This window comes from Mytilus trossulus, chromosome 4, assembly GCF_036588685.1.
Source record: "Mytilus trossulus isolate FHL-02 chromosome 4, PNRI_Mtr1.1.1.hap1, whole genome shotgun sequence".
Lineage (NCBI taxonomy): Eukaryota > Metazoa > Mollusca > Bivalvia > Mytilida > Mytilidae > Mytilus > Mytilus trossulus.
The window spans coordinates 19,205,528-19,233,387 of record NC_086376.1 but is presented as its reverse complement, the minus strand read 5'-3'; the positions used below and the strand labels follow the sequence as shown (position 1 = coordinate 19,233,387).

Here is a 27,860-nt window from a genome sequence, read left to right as displayed (position 1 = left end):
CCTTTAAACAAAATTTTATATAAGCTGTGGTAAACCTTTAATCATATATATTATAAGCTATGGTAAAGCAGTAAAATACTTAGCATTTTCTGATACTCTTCAGCTGCAGGGCTTTACAATGGTGAAATATTGACTAAAATATCTGCTGCAGGTCACAACTAAAAGTGTAGGAAAAATAAACTGCAATGAAAAAAAGTTGAATTATGAATCATTAAAAATATGATTTTGACTTAAACAAAATTATTACTCTAGTACAGGAGCCTGTAATTCAGTGGCTGTCTTTTGTTTATGTATTACATATTTGTTTTCTTGTCACTTTCTGTACATTAATTAGGCAGTTAGTTTTATTGTTTGAATTGTTTTACATTGTCATGTCTTGGCCTTTTATAGCTGGCTAGGCAGTGTGGGATTTGCTCATTGGTAAAGGCTGTACAGTGTTAATTTATGTGCCAATTGGTCTGCTGTGGAGCCTTGTCTAAATTGGCAATCATACCACATCTTTGGTGTATAAGATCTTCAGAAAAAATGAAACATTTATTTTTCATTACAAGTTTTATTTATTACCTTAAGTAGTTGTTACTTATCATATGGCACAAACATCATTCCTAAAAGTCAATTCTTGTTGGCTTCAGCTGAAATTTAAAATGTAGATATCATTAAAAAAGCTCCAAATTATCTCCCTTTGGTGCAAAAATGCCAAAATTGAATTATCTTTTTTAACTCATCGCTGACCTTTATTTTTTATTGTTTGTTTTCGAATATGCTGTACATAAACTTAATAATTGTAAAATTTAAGAGATTTCTGTAATTTACTTCTTTTTTTTATTTCGATATTACCACTATTTCTCCTATTAGTTCAACAGAAAAAAAGGACATTTACAAAAATGTATGCTTCTTTCGAAGGGAGATTGTGAGTGTAAATGAATGGTGACCCCATTTTTTTTATTTCATTTGTCTATTAAGTATAAGACAAAGTTCATTTTAAAGAAAAATATATCCAAATCCTATATTAGATAAACAAAAATAGATTTAGACCCATGAGCCCCCTTAATAGCTCAGAAACCACAAAACCTAGGAAAAATCTGATTAATTAAGAACGTTAAATAAACAGCTGCCCCGTAAGCATATGATACATCTGTCTCATTTTCAAAGAATAACGTTTGATTACTTCTCAATGTCAATTGGTGAAAATCAAAAAGGAGCGTTAATCAATAGAATAATCAATTCAACCAAGTTTAATGAGAACTGCTTAAGGCATTTTTGAGAAATTGTTCCTAAACTGGAAAATAACCCTTTTTTAATTGAATAAAACCCAACAACTCGGATACTTTAAATTAAAACTGTCTGTTGGTTGTAAATCAGTAGTCTGATTAAATACACACCTGTTTTTTCTGTTGGTGGAGGGATGATGATGCTGATTAATAACACACCAGGTTGTTTGTTGGTTGATAGATGAAAAGCTGTTTCAGTACAAACCATGATATCTGTTGATCACGAGATATGGAGGTCTGTATCAGTACACACCAGGCTATCTGTAAATGGAGCGATGAGGATGCTGATTCCGTACAGACCAGGCTGGCTGTTAGTTTTTAGATTAAAAGGCTGTTCCAGTTTAGACCAGGCTGTCTGTTGGTGGAGAGATGTGTAGGCTTATTAAGTCGATACTAGATTGTCTGTTGGCTGAGAGATGATGATGCTGATGAAATTTAAACATGGTTATCTGTCATGGAGAGATGAGAAGGCTGATTCAGTTCACACAAGTATGTCTAATAATGAGATGTGCTAATGTTGATTCAGATCACACCATGCTGTCAGTAGTTGGAGATATGATGATGCTAGTTCAGTACACATTAGGCTGTTTTTAGCTTAAGAGATCATGATGTTGATTCAGTACCCACCAGGCTGGTAATTCGGTATATGCCAGACTGTTTGTTCGTAAAGAGATGATGATGTTAATTCAGTATGTACCAGATTGTTTGTTGGTTGAGAGATGAAGATGCTGAATTTATATATACCAGACTGTTTGTTGGTTGAGACATGAGGATAGTCATTTAGTACATCCCAGACTGTTTGTTGGTATAGAAGATAATGCTAATGGAATATATGCCAGACTGTTACTTGGTTAAGAGATAATGTTCCTTGTTTAGTTTATGCCAGACTGTTTGTTGGTTGAAAGATGATGATGCTAATTAGGTATATGCCAGACTGTTTGTTGGTTGAAAGATGATGATGCTAATTAGGTATATGCCTGACTGTTTGCTGGTTGAAAGATGATGATGCTTATTCAGTATATGTCAGACTGTTTGTTGGTTGAAAGATGATACTAATTCAGTATATGCCAGACTGTTTGTTGGTTGAGAGATGATTTTGCTATTTCAGTATATGCCAGACTGTTTGTTGGTAGAGAGATGATGAGGCTTGTTCAATATATGCCAGACTGCTAGTTGGTTTCGAGATGAAGATGCTAATTCAGTACACACTATGCTGTTTGTTAGTTGAGAGATGATGATGCTAATTCAGTATATGCCAGACTATTGTATGTTAAGAGAAATGGTGCTTATTCAGTATAAGCCAGGCTGTTTGTTGGTAGAGAGATGATTATGCTAATTCAGTAAATGCCAGAGTGTTTGTTGGTTGACAGATGATGATGCTAAATTCGGTATAAGCCAGACTTCTCGTTGGTTGAAAGAGTATGATGCTTATTCAGTATATATGCAAGACTGTTGTTGGTTGAAAGATGATGATGCTAATTAGGTATATGCCAGACTGTTTGTTGGTTTAAAGATGATGATGCTTATTCAATATATGCCAGACGGTCTGTTGGTTGAGAGATGATGATGCTTATTCAGTTTATACCAGACTGTTTGTTGGTTGAAAGATGATGCTGTTTCTTCAGTTCATGCCAGACTGTTAGTTGAAGGATGATGATGCTTATTCAATATATGCCAAACGTTTTTTTTGTTGAAACATGATGATGGTTATTCAGTATATGACTGACTGTTGGTGGAGAGATGATGATGCTTATTCAGTATATGCTAGACTGGTGACTTGTTGAGACATCAGGATGGTAATTCGGTATATGCCAGACTGTTTGTTGGTAAAGAGATGATGATACTAATTCAGTAAGTTCCAGAATGTTTGTTGGTTGAGAGATGAAGATGCTGAATTTATATATACCTGACTGTTTGTTGGTTGAGACATGAGGATTGTCATTTAGTACATCCCAGACTGTTTGTTGGTATAGAAGATAATGCTAATGGAATATATGCCAGACTGTTTGTTGGTTAAGAGATAATGTTCCTTGTTTAGTTTATGCCAAACTGTTTGTTGGTTGAAAGATGATGATGCTAATTAGGTATATGCCAGACTGTTTGTTGGTTGAAAGATGATGATGCTTATTCAGTATATGCCAGAGTGTTTGTTGGTTGAAAGATGATACTAATTCAGTATATGCCATACTGTTTGTTGGTTGAGAGATGATTTAACTATTTCAGTATATGCCATACTGTTTGTTGGTTGAGAGATGATTTTGCTTATTCAGTATATGCCAGACTGTTTGTTGGTAGAGAGATGATGAGGCTTGTTCAATATATGCCAGACTGCTAGTTGGTTTAGAGTCGAAGATGCTAATTCTGTACACACTATGCTGTTTGTTAGTTGAGAGATGATGATGCTAATTCAGTATATGCCAGACTATTGTATGTTGAGAGAAAATGATGCTAATTCAGTATAAGCCAGGCTGTTTGTTGGTAGAGAGATGATAATGCTAATTCGGTATAAGCCAGACTTCTAGTTGGTTGAAAGAGTATGATGCTTATTCAGTATATATGGAAGACTGTCTGTTGGTTGAGAGATGAAATTGTAATTCAGTATAAGCCAGACTGTTTGTTGGTAGAAAGATGATGATGCTGAATAAAAATATGCCAGACGGTCTGTTGGTTGAGAGATGATGATGCTTATTCAGTATATACCAGACTGTTTGTTGGTTGAAAGATGATGCTGTTTCTTCAGTTTATGCCAGACTGTTGGTTGAAGGATGATGATGCTAATTCAGTATATGCCAAATGTTTTATTTGTTGAAACATGATGATGGTTATTCAGTATATGACTGTTTGTTGGTTGAGACATGAGGATTGTCATTTAGTACATCTCAGACTGTTTGTTGGTATAGAAGATAATGCTAATGGAATATATGCCAGACTGTTACTTGGTTAAGAGATAATGTTCCTTATTCAATTTATGCCAGACTGTTTGTTGGTTGAAAGATAATGATGCTTATTCAGTATATGCCATACTGGTTGTTGGTTGAAAGATAATGGTGCTAATTCAGTATATGCTAGACTGTTTGGTGCATGAGAGTTGAGAATGGTAATTCAGTAGAAGCCAGACTGTCTGTTTGTAGAGAGATGATTATGCTAATTCAGTATATGCCAGACTGTTTGTTTGTAGGATTATGACGATGCTAGTTCAATATATGCCAGACTGCTAGTTGGTTTAAAGATGAGGATGCTAATTCAGTACATACTATGCTGTTTGTTGGTTGAGAGATGATGATGCTAATTCAGTATATGCCAGACTGTTGTTTGTTGAGAGATGATCATGCTAATTTAGTATATGCCAGACTGTTGTTTGTTGAGAGATGATGATGGTAATTCAGAATATACCAGAGTTTTTGTTGGTTGGGAGATGCTGATGCTTATTCAGTATATTCCAGACTGTTGTTTGTTGAGAGATAATGATGATAATTCAGTATATGCTAGTCTGTTGGTTGGTAGAGAGATGATGATTATAATTCAGGATATGCCATACTGTTTGTTCCTTGATATATGATGATGCTTATTCAGGATATGCTAGACTGTTGGTTGGTTGAGAGATGATGATGGTAATTCAGGATATGCCATACTGTTTGTTCCTTAATATATGATGATGCTTATTCAGTATATTCTAAACTGTTTGTTGGTAGAGAGATGGTGATGCTGATTCAGTTAATGCCAGACTATTGGTTTAGAGATGAGGATTGTAGTGCAGTACAACTAGGATGTTCGTTGGTTGAGAGATGATATTCCTTATTCAGTATATGCCAGACTGTTTGTTGGTAGAGAGATTACGATGCTCATTCAGTATATATGCCAGACTGTTTGCTGGTAGAAAGATGATTATGCTAGTTCAATATATGCCAGACGTTTGTTGGCTGAGATATGATGATGCTTATTCAGAATATGCCAGACAGTTTGTTGGTTGAGAGATGATGATGCTAATTCAATATACGCCAGACTGTTTGTTGGTAGAGAGATGGTTATTCAGTACACACTAGGCTCATGATTGGGTGAAAGAAGATGATGCTTATTCAGTGTATGCCAGACTGTTTGTTGGTAAAGAGGTGATGATGCTTATTTAATATATGCCAGACTGTTTGTTGGTTATGAGATGAGGATAATAATTCAGAATAAGCCAGCAGGTTGGTTGAGAGATGTTGTGGCAATTCAGTTTACAGAAGACTGTCTGTTGAAGGGGATATGATGATGCTGATTCAATTTACATAAGACTGGCTGTTGGTGGAGAGATGATGATGCCGATTCAGTTTACATAAGACTGGCTGTTGGTGGAGAGATGTTGATGCTGATTCAGTTTACATAAGACTGGATGTTAGTAGAAATATGTTGATGCCGATTCAGTTAACATAAGACTGGCTGTTGGTGGATAGATGATGATGCCGATTCAGTTTACATAAGACTGGCTGTTGGTGGATAGATGAGAATGCCGATTCAGTTTACATAAGACTGGCTGTTGGTGGAGAGATGATGATGCCGATTCAGTTTACATAAGACTGGCTGTTGGTGGAGAGATGATGATGCTGATTCAGTTTACATAAGACTGGCTGTTGGTGGAGAGATGTTGATGATGATTCAGTTTACATAAGACTGGCTGTTGGTGGATAGATGAGAATGCCGATTCAGTTAACATAAGACTGGCTGTTGGTAGAGAGATGATGATGCTGATTCAGTTTACATATGGCTGGCTGTTGGTGGAGAGATGATGATGCCGATTCAGTTAACATAAGACTTGCTGTTGGTGGAAATATGATGATGCAGATTCAGTTTACATAAGAGTGGCTGTTGGTGAATAGATGAGGATGCCCATTCAGTTTACATAAGACTGACTGTTGGTGAATAGATGATGATGCCGATTCAGTTTACATAAGACTGGCTGTTGGTGGATAGATGATGATGCTGATTCAGTTTACATAAGACTGGCTGTTGGTGGAGAGATGTTGATGCTGATTCAGTTAACATAAGACTGACTGTTGGTGGAGAGATGTTGATGCTGATTCAGTTTACATAAGACTGACTGTTGGTGGAGAGATGTTGATGATGATTCAGTTTACATAAGACTGGCTGTTGGTGAGGAGATGAGAAAGCTGATTCAGTTAACATGAGACTGACTGTTGGTGGAGAGATGTTGATGTCGATTCAGTTTACATGAGACTGGCTGTTGGTGGAGAGATGTTGATGTCGATTCAGTTTACATGAGACTGGCTGTTGGTAGAGAGATGATGATGCTGATTCAGTTTACATGAGACTGACTGTTGGTGGAGAGATGATGATGCTGATTCAGTTTACATGAGACTGGCTGTTGGTGGAGAGATGTTGATGCCAATTCAGTTTACATAAGACTGACTGTTGGTAGAGAGATGTTGATGTCGATTCAGTTTACATAAGACTGACTGTTGGTAGAGAGATGATGATGCTGATTCAGTTTACATGAGACTGGCTGTTGGTAGAGAGATGTTGATGGCGATTCAGTTTACATAAGACTGGCTGTTGGTGGAGAGATGTTGATGTCCATTCAGTTTACATAAGACTGACTGTTGGTAGAGAGATGATGATGCTGATTCAGTTTACATGAGACTGGCTGTTGTTCGAGAGATGTTGATGATGATTCAGTTTACATAAGACTGGCTGTTGGTGGATAGATTTTGATGTTGATTCAGTTTACATGAGACTGACTGTTGGTAGAGAGATGAGGATGCTGTTTCAGTTTACATAAGACTGACTGTTGGTAGAGAGATGTTGATGCCGATTCAGTTGACATAAGACTGGCTTTTGGTGGATAGATGATGATGCTGATTCAGTTTACATAAGACTGGCTGTTGGTGGAGAGATGATGATGCCGATTCAGTTTACATAAGACTGGCTGTTGGTGGAGAGATGAGGATGCTGTTTCAGTTTACATAAGACTGGCTGTTGGAGGAGAGATGTTGATGTCGATTCAGTTTACATAAGACTGGCTTTTGGTGGAGAGATGTTGATGCCGATTCAGTTTACATAAGACTGGCTGTTGGTGGAGAGATGAGGATGCTGTTTCAGTTTACATAAGACTGGCTGTTGGTGGAGAGATGTTGATGCTGTTTCAGTTAACATAAGACTAGCTGTTGGTGGAGAGATGTTGATGCCGATTCAGTTAACATAAGACTGGCTGTTGGTGGAGAGATGAGAATGCCGATTCAGTTAACATAAGACTGACTGTTGGTAGATAGATGATGATGCCGATTCAGTTTACATAAGACTAGCTGTTGGTGGAGAGATGTTGATGCCGATTCAGTTTACATAAGACTGGCTGTTGGTGGAGAGATGATGACGCAGATTAAGTTTACATGATACTGGCTGTTGGTGGAGAGATGAGGATGATTACAGATTAAGAGGCCTATTACAAGTCAATCTATTATATGGAATGCATGATATTCAGAATGCTCACATACTTTGGAGGGTTTTCTTAAGTTTCTTTGAAATTTTTTCTCTGTAAACTTTTCTATCATTGAAGATTTTTGTCTTGATGGCTGTTATCCTTTTTTTAATTTCAATATCTTGAAGGATTGGATGCTTCTGAAGAAACTCTCTTACATCTTTTGATCCTGAAAAAAACAACAATCTTGTTCATTGGCATAGTTATTCATTAAGCATACAGAAAAAAAAATTGTTGGAATTTATTTTACAGAGTTACCCATAATGTGCATTTGATAAGGCAGTGTCTATTGAAATGTGGCTGACTTTTATATTTGATGTTATATTTGTTTACTTTTTTCTCCTTTTTGCTTTATTTTTATTTTTTTATTCTTTGGGCTACTTTTACAATCTCTTAGTGTTGTAATTTAGTTCTAAGGTATCCATGCCTTTCCCCTGTAGAAAAAAAAGTTGAGGGCCAGTTGATGGCCATGTGGTGGACAGTTGAGGGTTAGCTGTTATAGGTTGCATTTCTGTAAATATTGACAATGCAATTTCCCATAGGAACTCCTTTTACGGCTAAAACTGTACTACTTTTACTATGAAGTTTTGTTTATCCTAGAATTGAAAGTTAATATTCACCAAAATTTTTTTCAAAGGTCAAGATATAGAGCTGTGCGGCATATTTTCAACTTTTCTTTGCCCTGAACTTTTCAGAGTTTTAACTAACACTAATTTTCTTAACTACCCCCACCTCAAATGAAAGGTTACAACAGATTTTAATGTAAACAATATGCACAAGTTTATTTACTGCTAACATTCCCAAGTTATGTCTCTGTGAGGTGGATCACAGAGAACACAACTGGGAACCAGTATGTAAGCAAAATTAATTTTCTACAAGTATTCAAGATCTCCCCAAAAGAGGCATGTTTTGAATCCAGGTAGCCCTCAACTGGCCCTCAACTATTTGCTCAACTGATAGCCAGCTAGCCCTCAACTCTTAGTTCAACTGGGGTCAGCAGGCCTCTACGATACCCTTTTTTCAACTTGTCCTACCAAAATTTACTTGTCCCAATGATATTGTTACTTGTCCAAAAAAATTCTATTAAAAAATAACCTTTTTACATTTTTAGTTGATAAAAGGAACAAAACGAATTTAAACAATAGACAGGATTTGATGTATTTCTTTTGATTTGAAATACTTTTCAAAAATACGAGTCAAGTACAACTAAATCTAGTCATGTCACGGGACTAAGGTTCTAGTTTTTCATCAATGTGAGTCTCATCAGACTCTAAACAAGAGGCACCATCTGATAGGCCTGTACACTCATTGGATTTGTATCCTGCTTTTTTTTTAAGTTGAAAAAAGTTTATTGAAATGCAATCAATAAAAAGAAGATAAGGTCTGATTGCCAATGAGACAACTCTCTGCAAGAGACCAAATGACACAGAAAACTATAGGTCACCATATTGTCAGTATTGGTTTTTTTTCTACTTATGATCAAATATGAGTTTGTGAATTTAATGGTAAATTAAAAAAAATATTTTTGTGAAAAAATTACTGGTATGGTATTTCTTATAAGGAACAGAATAATGTAGCAAAATGAGGTACTGATTTGTCTTGATCCCAAAATATCTCCTGCCTTGCCAAACTGTCTATCAATCATGTCTACTAAATATGTTTTCTCAGTGCCAAACTGTCTATTAAAACTTGAGGTGACGAACTGTCCTGTTAAGTTACCTGATCTACAAAACGCATCATTGATTCGGATCAGTAAATACCTTTCACCTGTTAAAAAGTATCTGACAAAGAACCAGTTGAAAATAATCAATTGCAAGTAAACATGTTGAAGAAAAAAGTTTTGCATTTAAATAAACAGAATGCAGAAACATGTCAAATTAATATTTGTTTTCGTGTTTTTTGTTTATAATAACTTTGTTCTTCAAAGTTGGATTACATTTATTTTCTGCTGAATAATTGTGCTTGTCCTTCGATACAGCTTTTACTTGTCCGACTTTTTTCACCTCTGGTACCGGGCAATCGGACAAGCGTTATTGTCGAGCCCTGGTCCAGTTGAGCAATGCAGTTGGCTTAGTGATCATTTTTCTGTATAGGTTTTGTATTTGATAATCGATAATGCAAAAGTTTACCTGGCAATGACCCTTTGTTGTCCAAGCTAGATGTATCTGTAATGTATCTCTTAAAATAAACATCCACTACTTTAGTATTCTCTTCAGTCCATAATTTATATTTTCTTTTTGTTCCTATAAAATATTCAATTACAAAGCTACTTGTTTAATAATTGTAATCACTCATAAATCAAGTTACCTAAAATCTCCATAGATTTTGGGTTTGAAATAAATAACAATTTGGACATCAACCTTTTAATTTCCATGAATATAAATTCTGAAAACCTGCAATATATTTATTCTAATTTATAATTAAATGTTGATGTTCAAATTCTAATGTATATCCATATCGTTCATCAGTTGCATAGACAAATTCCAATACAATATTAATTATCACTACAGTAGTCCCTCTATGAAACAGCCCCAGCCTAGAACGGCCACCTCCCTTATTGGTCCACGTTAGGCTTATAATTCTGCAATTATATGCAGAAGTACCTCCCATGTATAGCCAATTCCTTTATCTGGCCAGTGGCTAGGTGTTTTCATGCTAGATTTGAAAAAATTAGGCCAGCTAATGTTCTCATGTAAAACAGGCTTTGGTATTTTGTACAGGCACATAACATTGACAAGAAAGATACTTCCTATAGTTTGATAAAAAATTTGTGTATGATTGTAAATTCAACAGTTCAGGGAAACTTGCAACATCATTTGGTGTGGGGGAAACATAGATCAATGATATTGTAATATATAGAAAATCAGATGGGTCAGCTATTCAAAAATTGCATCAACAGAAAAATTGTAAAATTGCTATGAATAATGATGAAACCAATAGGAAAACTAACATGTTCATGGATATTTAATTTCATGGTTTTGCCAAAGTCTGCATTCACACTTATGGATTTTTTTTTTATTTGTTGAACATTTGATTTTGTGGATTACCTGTACCCACCAAATTCACAATGATTTGTATCCAACAAATAATAATGCATCCACAGAAGTTCTAATTGAATAAATTTGACAGGAAAAATTTAAAAGTTTAAAACAGAGGGAAACTTGTCAAATTGTTAACATAATACTGTGGATTCATTATTATTCGTTAGATACCAATTTTCGTGGGTTTTGTGGGTACAGGTGAACCACAAATTTCAATGTTCATATTATCATTAGGCTCTGTATACAGAGATTGGCAAAACCAAGAAATTAAATATCCACGAAATTGCAAGTTTTCAGCAATCCACAAAAATTGATACCAACGAAAATAAATGAATCCACAGTAAGCGTTTTTGCCACAAAACAAATGTCAAGATCTTGCAAATCTACTGCACAATATTGTGCAATTGAAGATTTCTTCTTCTGAATCATTTGACAGGAATTTGGAATACACAGGGTCCATTTTACAAAGGGTATTTTAAGAAAGACTTTGAAGTGAAAAAAATAGGACTTTAGTTTTAGCTGAATGAAGAGGAAACCAGTTTATTCAGTGTCAGTTTACTAAGGTTTGACTGTTTGAGATAAAATTATTATTGCAGCTTTAGTGTCAATGTTATAGAAAGTTACCTTTTTCTGCCTCAGGTTTAGTTGGAACTTTCTGAAGTTTTGCAGCCTTGTTATCATCATATGTTGAACTTTTCCCTAAAAATAACAATAACTCAACTATATAGTATGATGCAATCTATAATACTCTTTCTCAGTCATAAGAACTTTCCATCATTACCGAACTGAACAAAGAAATAACACGATGGGTGTCGTATACGGTGCAGGAAATGCTTACCCTTCTAGAGCACCTGATTTCACTCCCGGTTTATAGTGGAGTTCATGTTGTTTCTTAATTATTATTTATAATTGTTGATGTAAATGTTCTTTGGTTTTGTGAGTCTTTGTTTACTCCTTGGTTTTGATTGTTATTGTCTTCCTTTCTTTCTATCTATATTTAAGAAATAAGCTCCATCTGGAGGTTTTTTATATTACTGCTGAGGTCAAACTCTAAACAGTTGGAGCAAGATTGGACAAAATTTTCAAGCTTGAAATGGTGTGAATTTGGAATGTGATCAATTTGTCAAATAGACCTCTGTAACATCAGTCTCTGATTTGACACTTTCCCTTTGTGTTCATTGTTTCTTTTTGCATTAGAATCCTTGTGTTATCTGAGTTGTGACACAAGAGATTAGTTTTGACAAGTAATAATTGATGTAAATAAGAGTATTGAGACTAAATCATTAGACAGGAATTTGGAATACACAGGGTCCAATTTACAAAGGGTATTTTAAGAAAGACTTTGAAGTAAAAAAAATAGGACTTTAGTTTTAGCTGAATGAACAGGAAACCAGTTTATTCATGGTCAGTTTACTAAGGTTTGACTGTATGAGATAAAATTATTATTGCAGCTTTAGTGTCAAAGTTATAGAAAGTTACCTTTTTCTGCCTCAGGTTCAGTTGGAACTTTCTGAAGTTTTGTAGCCTTGTTATCATCATATGTTGAACTTTTCCCTAAAAATAACAATAACTCAACTATATAGTATGATGCAATCTATAATACTCTTTCTCAGTCATAAGAACTTTCCATCATTACCGAACTGAACAAAGAAATAACACGATGGGTGTTGTATACGGTGCAGGAAATGCATACCCTTCCAGAGCACCTGATTTCACTCCCGGTTTATAGTGGAGTTCATGTTGTTTCTTAATTATTATTTATAATTGTTGATGTAAATGTCCTTTGGTTTTGTGAGTCTTTGTTTACTCCTTGGTTTTGATTGTTATTGTCTTCCTTTCTTATCTATGTTAAAGAAATAAGCTCTGTCTTGAGGTTTTTCATATTACTGCTGAGGTCAAACCCTAAACAATTGGACCAAGATTGGACAAAATTTTCAAGCTTGAAATGGTGTGAATTTGGAATGTGATCAATTTGTCAAATAGACCTCTGTAACATCAGTCTCTGATTTGACACTTTCCCTTTGTGTTCATTGTTTCTTTTTGCATTAGAATCCTTGTGTTATCTGAGTTGTGACACAAGAGATTAGTTTTGACAAGTAATAATTGATGTAAATAGGAGTATTGAGACTAAATCATTAGACAGGAATTTGGAATACACAGGGTCCAATTTACAAAGGGTATTTTAAGAAAGACTTTGAAGTAAAAAAAATAGGACTTTAGTTTTAGCTGAATGAACAGGAAACCAGTTTATTCATGGTCAGTTTACTAAGGTTTGACTGTATGAGATAAAATTATTATTGCAGCTTTAGTGTCAAAGTTATAGAAAGTTACCTTTTTCTGCCTCAGGTTCAGTTGGAACTTTCTGAAGTTTTGCATCATATATTGAACTTTTCCCGAACAATAACAATAACTCAACTATATAGTATGATGCAATCTATAATACTCTTTCTCAGTCATAAGAACTTTCCATCATTACCGAACTGAACAAAGAAATAACACGATGGGTGTTGTATACGGTGCAGGAAATGCATACCCTTCCAGAGCACCTGATTTCACTCCCGGTTTATAGTGGAGTTCATGTTGTTTCTTAATTATTATTTATAACTGTTGATGTAAATGTCCTTTGGTTTTTTGAGTCTTTGTTTACTCCTTGGTTTTGATTGTTATTGTCTTCCTTTCTTATCTATGTTTAAGAAATAAGCTCCATCTGGAGGTTTTTTATATTACTGCTGAGGTCAAACTCTAAACAGTTGGAGCAAGATTGGACAAAATTTTCAAGCTTGAAATGGTGTGAATTTGGAATATGATCAAGTTAGTTATACATTACTATAGACTCGTGACACAATAAATGTGGTCGGAGAACTTTATTTGAGTTACCATATAGCAACGATCTATTTTGTCCCTAGCAACTTATTCCAAATTCATTAGTGTTAATTAGTTTAACTTCCATTTAGAACATACATGTGTAAGTAAAACTTCAAAACACTTAACAAAACAACTGTTGAGCTGCATGGAAAGTTTGTATTTCGGATGTTCAACCTGACAGGATTTAAAAACATTGGCACCTGATGTTCAAGGGACTTGTTCTTTAAATAGGCCAATTAGATGTGCAACATTGAAAAGTAGCAAAATTGATTACAAGAACACAGCTTGACTCACTATCACATTATTTACCCATTCATTTAAAAAAAATTAATAACAAGTTATACAAGACAGCCATTGTTCTAAGTTTAAACTTACTTTTGTTTGTTCTTCTTTCTACTTGCTCCTCTGTATCACCAGATATCATAGAATCATTTGAAGAACATGGTTCATCTTCACAATCTCTTATATCACTTACATCTGTTGTATTTAAAATCTAAACAGAAAACAAACTTAAGACTTGTTGACTATTTTATTAATTGTGACTGTTTATTTAACGCATCATGTAAATGTAGCGGAATTTGATGAGACTGTTATTAAAGTGAGAGGGTTAGCGCTATAGAACCAGGTTTAATCCACCATTTTCTACATTTGAAAATGCCTGTACCAAGTCAGGAATATGACAGTTCTTGTCCATTCGTTTTTGATGCGTTTTGTTTTTTGATTTTGCCATGTGATTATGGACTTTCCAAATTGATTTTCCTCTGAGTTCAGTATTTTTGTGATTTTACTTTTTAAAGGATGTACATTGACCTATAACGGTTTACTTTTATAAATTGTTATTTGGATGGGGATTTGTCTTATTGGCACTCACATCACATCTCCCAATATCTAAATACTCTCAAAACTTTCCTGTTTAAGATGTATAAAATATTTTATGGAAGAACCTGCAAAATCTGTTATGAAAGTGCGTATGTATTCTGAAACATAGCAATTGCAGTAAAGCCTCCACTTTCAAGATTCATAGCATACAAGACATCCAAATATACTTAATACTTTTGAACTTGACATAAAATGTAAGAAAGAATGTTTAAACAACAGCTGTCAGAATGACAAGAAACCAGACTTTTTTTACATCTATTTGGGTCCCAGCATTTTTCAATATCACAAGGACCAAAATCCTGCACAGGAATAGTGACAATCATCAATACAAAACAGTTGTTTTACATTGTCTTATCAAGCCCTTTTATAGCTGACTATCAAGTATGGGGCTTTGCTCATTTTTGATAGCCATATGGTGACCTATATTTGTTGATGTCTGTGTCATTTGGTCTCTTGTGGACAGTTGTCCCATTGGCACTCATACCACATCTTCATTTTTATATTGACCTCCATTTTATCATTACTAACAACATATTAAAATTTGAAAAGCTTTGCTTTGAAGGATTTATGAATAAATGCACAAATACAACTGGATATGCCATTTTTCAATCTTTCAAGAACCATAGCTCATGAACAGTGAAAGTGAAAATCCTTCATATCAAGCATGACCTCCATTTTGTCATCTAATGAGTAAAAATATTTTAAAATTCTACAAGCTTTTTTAAAAGGTTCCTCAGTTTATGTATGATCCATCTTTTTTTCAAAATCACTATAAAACATTTATGTACCTTGTAAATATCAAGTACTGACAAAAATACAACATGTATTATTAACTAGCTATAGGGTGATATTTACCATGTGGGATCTCTCAGATTCATCATCACTACAGTCTGAAAAAAAACACCAACAGTTTGATATCTAAATGTTCAGAATAACATATTGGAGATAAACACAAATAAATGGAGATTGTCATGTTGTGTCCATAAATGATGCCCCTGTTTAAAAATTATAAAGGGACATAGCTCAAGAACTTGAAAAGTGACACTACCCAAACATGTACTTGTTCTGGTTTTTTTTGGCAAACAAGTATTGTAAATTGTGTATAGGTCTCATAATGTTTGGTAGGGACAAACTTAAGTAATAGAACAGAAACTAAAAATTATGCAATTTTTCCATTTTTAACCAGATTATGATTCAAATGATGCAACCAAATTTCATCTGTGTTTGTGGTAAAAAGTATTGTGTATAAGTTTTCTAATGTTTGGTTTAAGCAAACTCAAGTCAGAAAACAGAAACTAAAATTTTTGCTATTTTTCTATTTATAAAGGGCCATAACTGTGAACGGTAAAAGTGACACCACCAAAAGTCATACTTGATCTGTGTTTTGTGTAATAAACATTGTACATAACATTTGGTAGAGGCAAAGTTATGTTTAAAATTTTGTAATTTTCCCATTTATAAAGGGACAGAACTCTATAATGGTTAGAGTGACACTACCATCATTCAAACTTGATCTGTATTTTGTGATAATACACCTTGTGTACAAGTTACATAACATTTGATTGAGGCAAACTTAAGTTAGAGAACAGAAACAAATTTTGAGAGGTACGTAGGTACATTCAGACAAGGGTAAAATCAAATGTCCCCCTGCTATAGTTTGGGCATACAAATTACCAAGCAAAGTTAACATTTTTATGTCAACTTACAGGTATGGATTTTTAAAGAAAGTATTGACTCTTACACCTTTTGAAATGTTTAACCTTCCAAATCCCACTCACAAAATTCACATGCACGATTAACCACTCCATTGACTTATACACTACCCAAATGGAATTAAATGGAAAAAATTTATGCATGCATGATCATCCCAAAAAATGTGCACTACTAGGGTGACTACATAAATACAGATGTCATATCACGGAGATAATGCATATTCCAATTAAAAACAGGCCCATTTAAAAAAAATCACCAAAAGCACCAAAATTAAACGTCCTGAAGCTCATGACATTGAAGTATACAAATTTTCAGTAGGTCCCACTATCCAGTTTGAGAGGACAAAAAAAATTATGGATGTTTATATAGAAGATGACGCCAAATTAAAAGAAACTTGACCTATTGGATAGAAGGCGCTTAAAATAGATTTTTGCATGAAACATATTATTTTCATTCTTCATACCTGGAAGTAAATCAAAAACTGATTCAGCTGCCAGCCAAGCATCATCTGTGAAGTATTCTTTTGCTGCATCTTGTAGCATCAGATCTTTCATGCAGCTTGCAGCTCTTATTTTTTCTGGTCTTTGTTCTACTTCATCTTCCTCTATCAATCCTTTTCCTGATATTGCCCTTACTGCAACATTATCATCCACCAGTTCATTCAAAAAGTCTGAAATCAAAAGTAATCAACATTTAAATATTTCTGTTATTCATTAACAACATAATATTTTTGATCTTATTGTCTATGGACAATGAATGAACCTGATATTGCAATCTGGCAATTACTACAAGCATTAATCATGTTAAGGACAGTCACAAAAACTATTATTTTATCATTCCTCAACCTAATCAGTTTGTAAAAACGGGTACATATTCAGTGGTTAAGAAAAAAAATTCTGTTTAAACCACATTATTTATTAATGTATAAAGATTTACAACAATTGACTGTTTACATTTAAAGGTTGCTGATCTTTTTTTTTTTGTGACTTCTGTTGATCATCTCATTAAGTATTATAATCACTTACAATGCATAATATAAATAACATAAACTACCAAATTTATTGCAACATATGTGCATTTCAACAAATTATGTCTCTTCAGTGATGTTCAAGGCTGAAATATTTAAACCAAAACACTAATACAACTGATGTTGAATAATTTGAAGATCAACTCAACAGTTAATTATTTAGGTGGCATCTAGGCTTATGTACACAAATAAAACCGCTGTAAGCACTGTAGGCAGATAACCAAAAACCAAGGCAAACATAATTATGAAAACTGTGGTAATATTGCTTCAATTTATTTTCAAAGATTTAAAAGAACAAACATTAAACATTCATATATAATTGTACATTTATGCAAATAATTCATAGTTTATCAAGGTTTTCAAAAGCAACACATATATCAAGTATATTTTTTTCGCTGTCATGAGTCTGCAGTGGTACAAATTCGCAATGATTGCAGTTCTTCTAGTTTATAGTTAATGTCCATATAAGTTGACTGTTAGTATTTCAATTTGACTTTAGTACGAGCTTGTAAAAGTATGAATGGACTTGCTTTCCTGAAAAGAAAACTGAGTTTGTGTTCTACAGTACAAAAGGTATGAGACACAAATCAGACAAATGTTTACTACTACAGGGATCAAAGGTGAGGTCTGACTGACCAGTTCATAGTAAATGTAAATGACCCCCACCTTCACCCCAAGTCTATGATGTCTAAGTTTGGAATAAAATGACAGGTAATTATAACGAGATTGTGTCCAAAGTACATGAATGCCCCACTTGCACTATCATTTGTATGTCATTCAGTCTTTTTTTTAAATGAAAAACAGGAATGAATATGGTTTAGGAGTTGGTATTTCAATCTTTTACAAGTTCTCAAAACACACACAATAGGGGGTGGGGTGATCCTAGGGACTACGCCTATATTTCAATTATTTTTTTATCTTGTCATATGAATTAATATGGTTTGGGGTGGGGATCTCAACTGTTATCAAGTTTTCAAACAGGAATGAGTGGGTGATCCTAGTGACTTCCCCTATATTTCAATTGATTTGTTATATTGTCCAACATTGTCCAATGCATGAATATATATGGTTATGGGATGGGGATCTCATCTGTTTCTAAGTTATCAAACAGAAGAGGGTAAGGTGACCCTAAGAACTCTCCCTATATTTCATTTGATAAGTTCTCATACATGAATATATATGGTTTAATTTAAAGTTGGGGATCTTGACTGTTTCCAATAACTCCATCAGGAGGGGTGGGGTGACTGCATTGACTCCCCCTATATTTTATTTAATTTAGAGGTTGGGATCCCCACTGTTTCAAAGTTCTCAAACAGGAAGGATGGGGTGACCACAGGGACTTCCCCTATATTTAATATGATTTGTTATATTGTTCCATACATGAATATATATGGTGTAGGGGTGGGGATCTTGATGGTTATGAAGTTCTCAAACAGGAGGAGTGGGTGACCCCCAGGGACCCCCCTATATTTCATTTGATTAGTTACTAGTATATTGTCCAATACATGAATAATTATGGTTTAGGGTTGAGGATCTCAAATGTTTCCAAGTTCTTAAACAGGATGGTATACAGTTACCCTAGAGACCCCCTTATAATTCATTTGATTCCTTCAACTTTTGCCATTAGGGAAATCTAAACTATTTGTCTTTAGAGATTTTCAGCGATTAAATATTTCATACATTTGTTTTTGACATCTTAGCCAAAAGCTCAGGGGATAATAAACTACATATGTGCTCTACTTCCTATGTGCAACTTCAAAACTTTTGGAAAAATCGACGATCATTTAAGGTGTTTCTTGTCATATTTTTTGTAAATCAGAATTAAAAGTATGAAAAACTGTCCAATAAGTTATAAATAACATAAAATCCAGCTAGATAATAACAATGGCAAGTATTTCAGCAATTATTGGGTAGAACACAAATCCAGGGTGCTTGTATAAGGCAGTTAAACTGCCTAAAAATAAAGCTACATATTTTGAGCAAATGTACGGTAAAGTGTTAATTTTAGACTTTCTATAATTTGGATAAATGTTTTACATAGTTATAAATCCCAAATGAGAATTTGATTCAAATCAGAGAACATGAATTCAATTTTACAGCTAATGTCCCTTTAAGATAAATTCCAAATCATATATCAGACTAACAGCAAATTAATTAAAACAATATCTGTATTTTAATGCCAGTACCAAGGTTAAGTTTCATCAAAACATTGTTAATGTGAGAAAGAGTTGCACTAAAAAAATGTATTGACCAACAGATAGACATCCATCTACAGGCAGACTGAATGAAATTCATATATAATAAGTAGTAAAAGACATAATAGGATATATTAGAGAGCAACTAAATGGAAAAGACCAGTCAGCACAACAATACAAATACTATATAAAAATATGAATAACAAAAGAAAACTACATAAAATATAAACACTCCTCTGATAATGTACCATAATAAAAAAAACATAATTTACGCAAGGAAACCACTTTACACTATAACTTAATCACTTTTGGTCATATATAATTAGTAAACTGTGAAAGTACAGAATATCATAAAAAAAAAAGTCACAGGGCAAACACACTATGAACTACAACTGCATGCAGAATGATACCCATTTAATATTTAATAATCTAAACTGCAACTTTTAATCTTTTAATTATTATAAAAACAAAATTTTGATAAATGAAAGTCAGATTTCTGGTAGTGAGATGCTAGTACGATAAAGTGTTAATTTTATATCCTCATAGTTCTCGTACATATGGGAAATAGTAATTTTATCCTGGGCTTGATTTTGATAAGAATTATTTTAAAATTCAAGATACATTTATATCAAAAGTTCATGTTACTGTTTTCTTTAGGTGACCTAATTAACACCTTTGATGGTCTTTAATCTGTTGATCACAAGATCTCAGGGTTTAAGTGAGTTTGTTATAACTTACATGGGTCAATGGTTACTTTGCAGTTTCTGTCAATTCAAACAATTTGTAATCTTCATATGTAATGGCTTAAATTTTTCAATTTTTTTTTTTGAAAAACTAAAATCAATGAATCTAAAAACCAATGAAGATGTAAATGTTGCTCAAACCACAAGAATTAAAGTACTTTCACAGTACTGTATGTACCTAACCATTTAACTAATTAAATTTGACTAACCTTTAAGAGAGAAGGTAATTTCTGGATTTTTTGGACCAGTCTCTGCAACTTTTGATGAGGAAGCTTTCATGTTTCCTGCAAACAAAATTGAACTTTCAGCATTAACATTTAACGCAAAGGCAAACCTCAATCAGAGTTGAGAACCACATCTGCTTGCAAAAATCTTAAGACACTTATTTTTCATCTATAGGTTTAATTTGGTTCAGGATATATATTTGTCTTCATCATTTGACAAGTGTAACTAGTAGGTTTTCATTAAAATTGATTGTTTTGGCTCCAGCATCTTCAGTTATATTGTATCTCTTAATTCTGATTTTTAGACCTTTATAGTTTATGTATATATATATATCTTATGTTTAATTGTGTCATATAATATTTCATTATGGCGTTTTAAATAAATCTGACTGTGTGTTTGTATTGCCTGAATTGTTTTATAAAAGTTATTTTAGGGCCATTTGTAGCAAAGTGAGTCAAGGACTCATGCTGAAGGTTGTACTGTGACTTTTAATTGTTTATATTTACTACTTACTGTTGGATGGAGAGTTGTCTCACTGACAATATATCACATTTTATTTTTATGAACATATAAAACTCTAATGTTGGGACTTACCCCCATTATTGTCTTGCTTCTTATATCTATACATACGACGCCTAATCTTGTATGCAAAGTTTCATGGAGTGCATGGATAGAATGAATGACAAGACTGATTTTATGAAGGAGGGGAGTTATTATAAAAACTATTGTAATTATATGACATCAAAAACTCAACTACATCTTTGCTAGCCAAGGGTTATGATCCTTAACAATGTACTTACCCCTGTCTAAACATTGAAGAGCTTTCCCAACAGATGTTGTTATCCTCACGGATTCAGGGCACTGGTATACATCTCTATTCATGTCTGCACTGTGCCCCATGTGTAAATAAAATAATCGGCGCTCTTTTTCTGGGATGTCCATTGCAGCATATAAAGTTGCAGCCCTGTGTCGCATATCAGTAGCAGTGATGTCCTTGCTAAGTCTGGCTTTTTTGCAACATTTTTTTACACAACTCCATCCAATTACATGTTCATCTTTACCAGCAGTTGTGGGAAATAAAAATTTATTTCCTTTCCCAATGCCGGCATCATCTCGAACTTTTTCATCTGCAAGGATTCTAATGGCATCCCAACAATCCTGGGGTATTAACAGTGACACAAGCTTTCTTTTTCCTGCTTGGTATGCAATCTTTAATTCACATAATAATTTTTGCTCAATGGGGTCCTCCACCTTTTCCACTGAATCTTGCGAAAACCAGACCCCATTTTCTGCATCATCCCATTCTGATAGTAAAAGCCTAGCAGGTTCGCCTCCTCTTCGAGCATTAAATAGTGTTAATCTGCATACAAGTAAATCTCTAATCTCAGCATATTCATTAGAAGTTATAAATTGGAATTTCGTTTTAATGTCTTTAATTTTATTTTCCAGCCATTCTTTCAACATCTTAACATCATCCTCATCTGGAAGGCGAGATGGCATCCTCAATTCTTTCTGTCTTAGTACAGTTATTTTATATTCTGCATCCCCAAATATACCTGGCCAGCAAAATTCCAATAGATCTCCGAAGCGCTTAATCTCATCAACTTCAGCATCTTTTTTTTGGATGAGAAATTCTCCAGTGAGATATTTGATAACTCTCTTTATGAGATAGCCATATCCGATTTTTAGCCCTGCTTTTGTGTGCCCAGTTTCTTCATTTATTGTTAGGGCTAAAATGGATGACTCCAACGAATGAAAATTGCCTCTGTCAAACATGTTTACAGCTGATTTAGCCTCAGCATCACCATTTATCTCACATTGTTTTCTAAATTCTAACAATAAATGTGCCAGTCTCCTCATATCTGACATAACTGATTTTCTTTTTTCTTCTTTTTTACTTTTCTTAGCCTCCACATTTCTATACATCTGCAGCCCAAATGATGTTATAAGATTGTCTGTTCTACATAAATTTCCTACCTCAGAATTATGGAATTTTGCTAGAACATCAAAGTTAAATGAAGAAGTAAACTTTGGAGATGCAATATGCACTGGATCTAAGGCTTTCGCTGTAGTTGTTGTAGATTCAACTGCAGTGCATGTGGATCTGTGTCTCTTATAGTAAGACTTTGTTAAAAAACCTTTACATAAAGAACAGTAAGCAAGTTGACCTGCTCCATGCTCCCTCTCTTTAAAATATTTTACTTCTGCTTGAGATCCTTCATCCTCCATTTTTTTCACCTGGTCTAAATTAGCTTTCCAAATACCTTCTTTCCTCAGGTTAGCCATTTGCTTTACTTGATCTTGATGGGGCAGCCTTTTTAAAACTTTGACCTCAGGAATATCTTTGTGTTTGCGAAGGATGTGATTGGACAATCTAGCCATAAGGAGACCACAGAAAGGGCAGGGTCTGTAAGGTTTTGACCTTGTTGATTTGCTTTTTTCTCCTGAAAGAAACATTTAAAAGAATCAAGTTAATAAAAACTCATTCAATAAAAGAGAGCCACTCATGACTTTAATTTAATTTTTCTGTTTAGGGAATAATGAAAGCAGGAGATGTGCTGAGGACTGTATTCCGCCTACAAAAATAAAACTGTTTCTAAGCTTAAAAATAATTGTTGAGCATGTGCTTTTTTACCAAAAACAAAGACATTGCACTTAACAGTAAGATAGGTTTAACTTAGGATTTTCTACCTTCAGGAAAAGATTACCATAGATTATTTTGGGCCAGGTGAGCTAAAAAAAACTACAAAATTACTGTTAATTACTAGCTCAGGGGCAGCAACCAAACAATGTGTTGTAGAACTGGTCAGTGTTTACTCTAAATGCTTTGGAGATAAACTAAAATCTACATTTTCCCCCTATGTTCTGATCTTAGCTATGGCCACCATTATTGTTGGCAGGTGGGGTCATTCGACACATTTTTAAAACCAAATAACCTAATGAGAATTGTGGATAAATTTGACACATATGTTTCAGAGAAGAAGATTTTTTTATAAAAGATTACATACATACTTCAAATTATCATACTATGACCCAACATATAAATTTGGAATGATGGTTCATGACACCCCCCTCTTTTTTCTGTAAGTGAATTACTCAATTGCGTACAGTATTCATTTATAACTTCAAAAATGGCAGGACAACCCTTGTGGTCCAAAAAATGATAAGTAAAATCATCATTACGAAAGCTAATTTCACAAGGCAGATAGTCTACAGATTAAGGAAAAATATTAAAGTCATTTTGTTTATTTTCTTTTGTTTCATATTCTGACATCAAATTCAGACCTCTCTTACTAGTTTTACTGTGCATATTGTGCGTATTGTTGAGCGGTTTTTTATACCTGTCCCAAGTCAGTATGATCTATATTGCTTATATTCACTACTTTTGGATCTTGGATGGAGGGTTCTTTCATCATTACAACATATTTTTTGTGTTCATATTATAGGCTATAAAAGTATATGTTATCAATTTCAAATTCATTTCTGTAGTATATCAAATATCTCAAATTTATTGCTTCGCAAACAGACCATCCAATCTAATGAAATAAATATACCAGTAGATGATTTCACTGGTCTGCCTCTAGCTTTCTTTGGTCCTTCACTGCAACTGGCTGTCTCCTGACAATTCATCTTATTTTGTGCAGGTATGCGTATTGAAGTATCATTGAATGCAGGTGATATTCTTTCAATATTATCTGTATGAAAATAAAAATATATCAAACAGATATTTTGGACATTGACTGTCATTTAAAACAATTTGACATTTTTAAGAATAAGTGACTTGGGGAAGAGGTACTTTAATTGTCCTAGATAAAAAAAAAATAATCTGGTCACCCTCATAAGGCACATTCCTGCTATGTTTGGTTTAATTCCATTCAGTGATTCTCTAAAAGAAGACATTTGTATGTTGGACCTCAAAGATGACAATTTGAAAACAGGCCCAAAATTAAATAGCCTCTCACAATATTAATTTTGACCCTTTGGACCCTAATGTGGATCAACTTAAAAACAGAGCCCAATATCCAAATCTAAATAGCTGTTGAATGTTTTATGCAATTGTAATGAACACTATCCTAGTAATCACTTCTGTTTATGCTATTAAAAAAAATTTATTGTTATGAATAACAATGGACTGTACTTTCTGGATGTAGAAGCAAGTGTTTCGAGAAACCCTGCTCTTCACACCCTGTGGTAAAAATCTATTCTTTTTTGTAACAATAGATTTATTCAATTTAAAATTGTTTCAGAGATAGATGTGACATCAAAGTTAAAAGAAAAGAAAATATGATTGCTTGGAATAAGTAGAACAGTTTTTTATTCTATGTTCTATAAAATAAAAAATAAATGTTATGTCAGTTTGAAAGAACTTGTGCATTTCCACTGCACACAATTATACCATCATAACATATATGAGAAGAACATAACCCGTGTCATGCCAACAACTGGTATATTATAGTAAAAGTGTTAAGTTCCGATGCAAAGACCCTATTAGCGAATCAATTAAAAATTATTCAGCTTTAATTGGTAAAGTAGTTTGAGAGTAAAAGATCTTTGAAATAGTCTACACTGAAGGACGGACAACAGAAGCGACAAAAGACACCAAGTTATTGCAAAAACTTAATAGATATAGGATGATGTGGTGTGAGTGCCAATGAGACAACTCTCCATCCAAATAACAATTCATAAAAAAAATAAACCATTATAGGTCAATGTATGGCCTTCAACATGGAGCCTTGGCTCACATAAACAACAAGCTATATAGGGCCCTAAAATTACTGATGTAAAACCATTCAAAAGGGAAAACCAACGGTCTAATTATATTAAGGGAAAAGTGAGCTAAAAAGCTTTCAAGGAACTCTGTTAATATTAATCAATACAATTGAAATCACTGCAAAATTGACAAAAAAGCATAAATTTGTTTACCTCCATCTTTACTGTAACTTTCATTTTGACTGGCATCTCCTGCATCTAAACCAACTGCCATAAAAAAAAATATTATAAATCACTGAAATTTTGCAAATAAGCTACACAAATAATTGTAAAAACTAGGATTACACCCAAAAATTGTCTAAATATCTTCTTAAAAGGGCAATAACTCTTATAAAAGATGGTTGACAATTTCAGTCATTCTTACTTTTTTGTAGATTTTAATTGCTTATTTTTTTTTTACTTTTTTCAATTTCACTTTTCCTGTAGATAAATTCAAGACAATAATTGAAACTGTAAAATAATCATCATTACAGGGTCGGTAACCCGACAATATGTTGTCAATTTGTTATGAAATTTCAAGAACACAAAGATTTGGACTTGTTTACATTATTCATTAAATAAATTCATAAATTCAGATCACTGAAAAAAATACATTCTTAACTTCATAAAAAAGCCTAGTTTAGATAATTACTAAAATCTACTCTTAATGTTCTACAAACCCTACATAAAAAATGATTCAAATAAATATACCCATAGAGGATTTAAGTGGTGGGCCTCTATCCTTTTTTGGTCCTTCACTGCAACTGGCTGTCTCTTGACTATTCATTTCAATTTGAGCAGGTATGTGTTCTGTAGTATCATTTGATTTGGGTAGCATTCTCTTTACATTATCTATAGAAATATAAAATCAATAGCTATTGTTATTTATTGTTTTGTACATGTATATGGTAGTGGCAAAAAGTGATCTTAAGTATGAAGCCTAAATCGTAGTCAATAAGCTAACACCTAGGAATTGAGTTATATGCCTGCACATATTTTTCAGGATTTAAGACTAATGCCTAACATTATGTAGGCAATAAACTCACTGCCTAGGTGCTACTTTATTGCTAAGGATTTAAGCTGAATGCCTTATTTCCAGGATAGCGGCTGTCATACAAACTATTATCTTTAGAATAAAAAGTGAAATCAGATAAATGTTTCAAAAACACAACATCTCTAATCTAAACAGTATTCAGATGCTTCACAGGGCACAGCTTGATACGACCATAGAGGTTGAAACCCTGAACAGTTTGGGCATGTATGAACATAACATTTAAGCTTGATACAGCTCTGAATTTGGATTGTGATTAAAAAGTTGACACAACATAGGTTTCTGACACAAAATGAGTGTGGTCTGAGAACTTTAAACTTAAAAACTTAAAAAATCTAAATTAGATATTTACCTATTAAGTCCAATATCCAAAATCTAAACACATAGTTAGATTCAGCATATTATAAAACCCTAAGAATTCAATTTTAATGAAATCAAATAATGTTCTATTTTAGACCCTAATGATCTCAAATTGAGGTCCTCAATGTGGACCAATTTGATCTGGGCCCAAATATTAAAAATCTAAATACATGGTTAGATTAAGCACATTGAAGAACCCCATATATTCAATTTTTGTTGAAATCCAACAAAGTTTAATTTTTTACCCTTTGGACCTTATGCAGACCAATTTGAAAATGAGACAATACTGTGCAATTGAATATTTCTTACTATATAGCAAAACTGTGCTCTTAGAAATTTCTTGCTATTGCGCAATATTGTGCAATTAGATATTTCTTGCTATTGCGCAATACTGTGCAATTGAAGATTACTTGCTGTTGCGGAATACTGTGCAATTGAAGATTTCTTGTTATTGCTGAGTACTGTGCATTTGAAATTTTTTTGCTATTGCACAATACTTAACATATTAGTTTTGGACCATGATTTGGACCAACTTGAAAACTGGGCCCATAATCAAAAATCTAAGTACATGTTTAGATTTAGCATAACAAAGAACCCCAAAAATTAACAATCTGAACACACACAGTTAAATTTGGCATATCAAAGAACCCCAATAATTCATTTTTTTGATGAAATCAAACAAAAAAGTTTAATTTTGGACCCTTTTGGCCCCTAATTCGTTGGGACCAAAACTCCCAAAATCAATCCAAACTTTCCTTCTATGGTCATAAACCTTGTGTTAAAGTTTCATAGATTTCTATTGACTTATACTAAAGTTATTGTGCAAAAACGAAGAAAAATGCTTATTTGGGACCTGTTTTTGGCCTCTAATTCCTAAACTGTTGGGACCAAAACACCCAAAATCAATCCTAACCTTCCTTTTATGGTCATAAACCTTGTGTTAACATTTCATAGATTTCTATTTTCTTTAACTAAAGTTAGAGTGTGAAAACCAAATGTTTTCGGACGAGGACGCCGCCAACATGATACCAATATACAACTAAAGGTTCCTGACATGGCCCTCTAAATTGGGTATCTTTAAAAACAGTGCAAATATTGGAAATAAGACATTTTTGTTGGTGCTTTCAAAGTGAAATATTTGTGTTACCATGACATTACACAACATATCAATTGACTTAATGTTCAGAAGAATATTACAAACTTTAATTAACTCTATACCCTTACCAAGATTGGCCTCAGGGGCTTCAAAGAAATGTAAAATATCCTATA

General features: G+C 33.6%; 2 protein-coding genes and 1 long non-coding RNA gene across 8 annotated transcripts in view; 1 reads left to right on the top strand and 2 right to left on the bottom strand.

Moving 5' to 3' along the window:
- Positions 1–27,860, top strand: part of LOC134716470 (von Willebrand factor A domain-containing protein 5A-like) — a 390,229-nt gene that overhangs the window by 274,328 nt on the left and 88,041 nt on the right. The gene's annotated exons all lie outside the window — the stretch shown is intronic.
- Positions 96–2,889, bottom strand: LOC134713793 (uncharacterized). Its single transcript, XR_010106386.1, has 3 exons — positions 1,383–2,889; positions 565–632; positions 96–180 (listed from the first exon to the last, which is right to left on the bottom strand). It is a non-coding gene; the product is annotated as an uncharacterized LOC134713793 (long non-coding RNA).
- LOC134714828 (uncharacterized) overlaps positions 6,276–27,860 on the bottom strand; it is a 43,390-nt gene continuing 21,805 nt past the window's right edge. For 3 of the 6 annotated variants that reach the window (XM_063576430.1, XM_063576434.1, XM_063576435.1), the window contains 12 exons: positions 25,892–26,032; positions 25,355–25,408; positions 23,986–24,126; positions 21,233–22,875; positions 20,416–20,494; positions 16,705–16,911; positions 15,384–15,418; positions 14,025–14,142; positions 12,264–12,338; positions 11,409–11,483; positions 9,873–9,986; positions 6,276–7,912 (listed from right to left, as the gene is read on the bottom strand). In XM_063576430.1, the coding sequence (XP_063432500.1) occupies positions 7,752–7,912; positions 9,873–9,986; positions 11,409–11,483; positions 12,264–12,338; positions 14,025–14,142; positions 15,384–15,418; positions 16,705–16,911; positions 20,416–20,494; positions 21,233–22,875; positions 23,986–24,126; positions 25,355–25,408; positions 25,892–26,032 (2,843 nt within the window). In that variant the 3' untranslated portion in view covers positions 6,276–7,751. Of the gene's footprint in view, positions 7,913–9,872; positions 9,987–11,408; positions 11,484–12,263; positions 12,339–14,024; positions 14,143–15,383; positions 15,419–16,704; positions 16,912–20,415; positions 20,495–21,231; positions 22,876–23,985; positions 24,127–25,354; positions 25,409–25,891; positions 26,033–27,860 lie in introns of all 6 variants that reach the window. The other 3 variants (XM_063576432.1, XM_063576431.1, XM_063576433.1) reach the window with 3 other exon arrangements.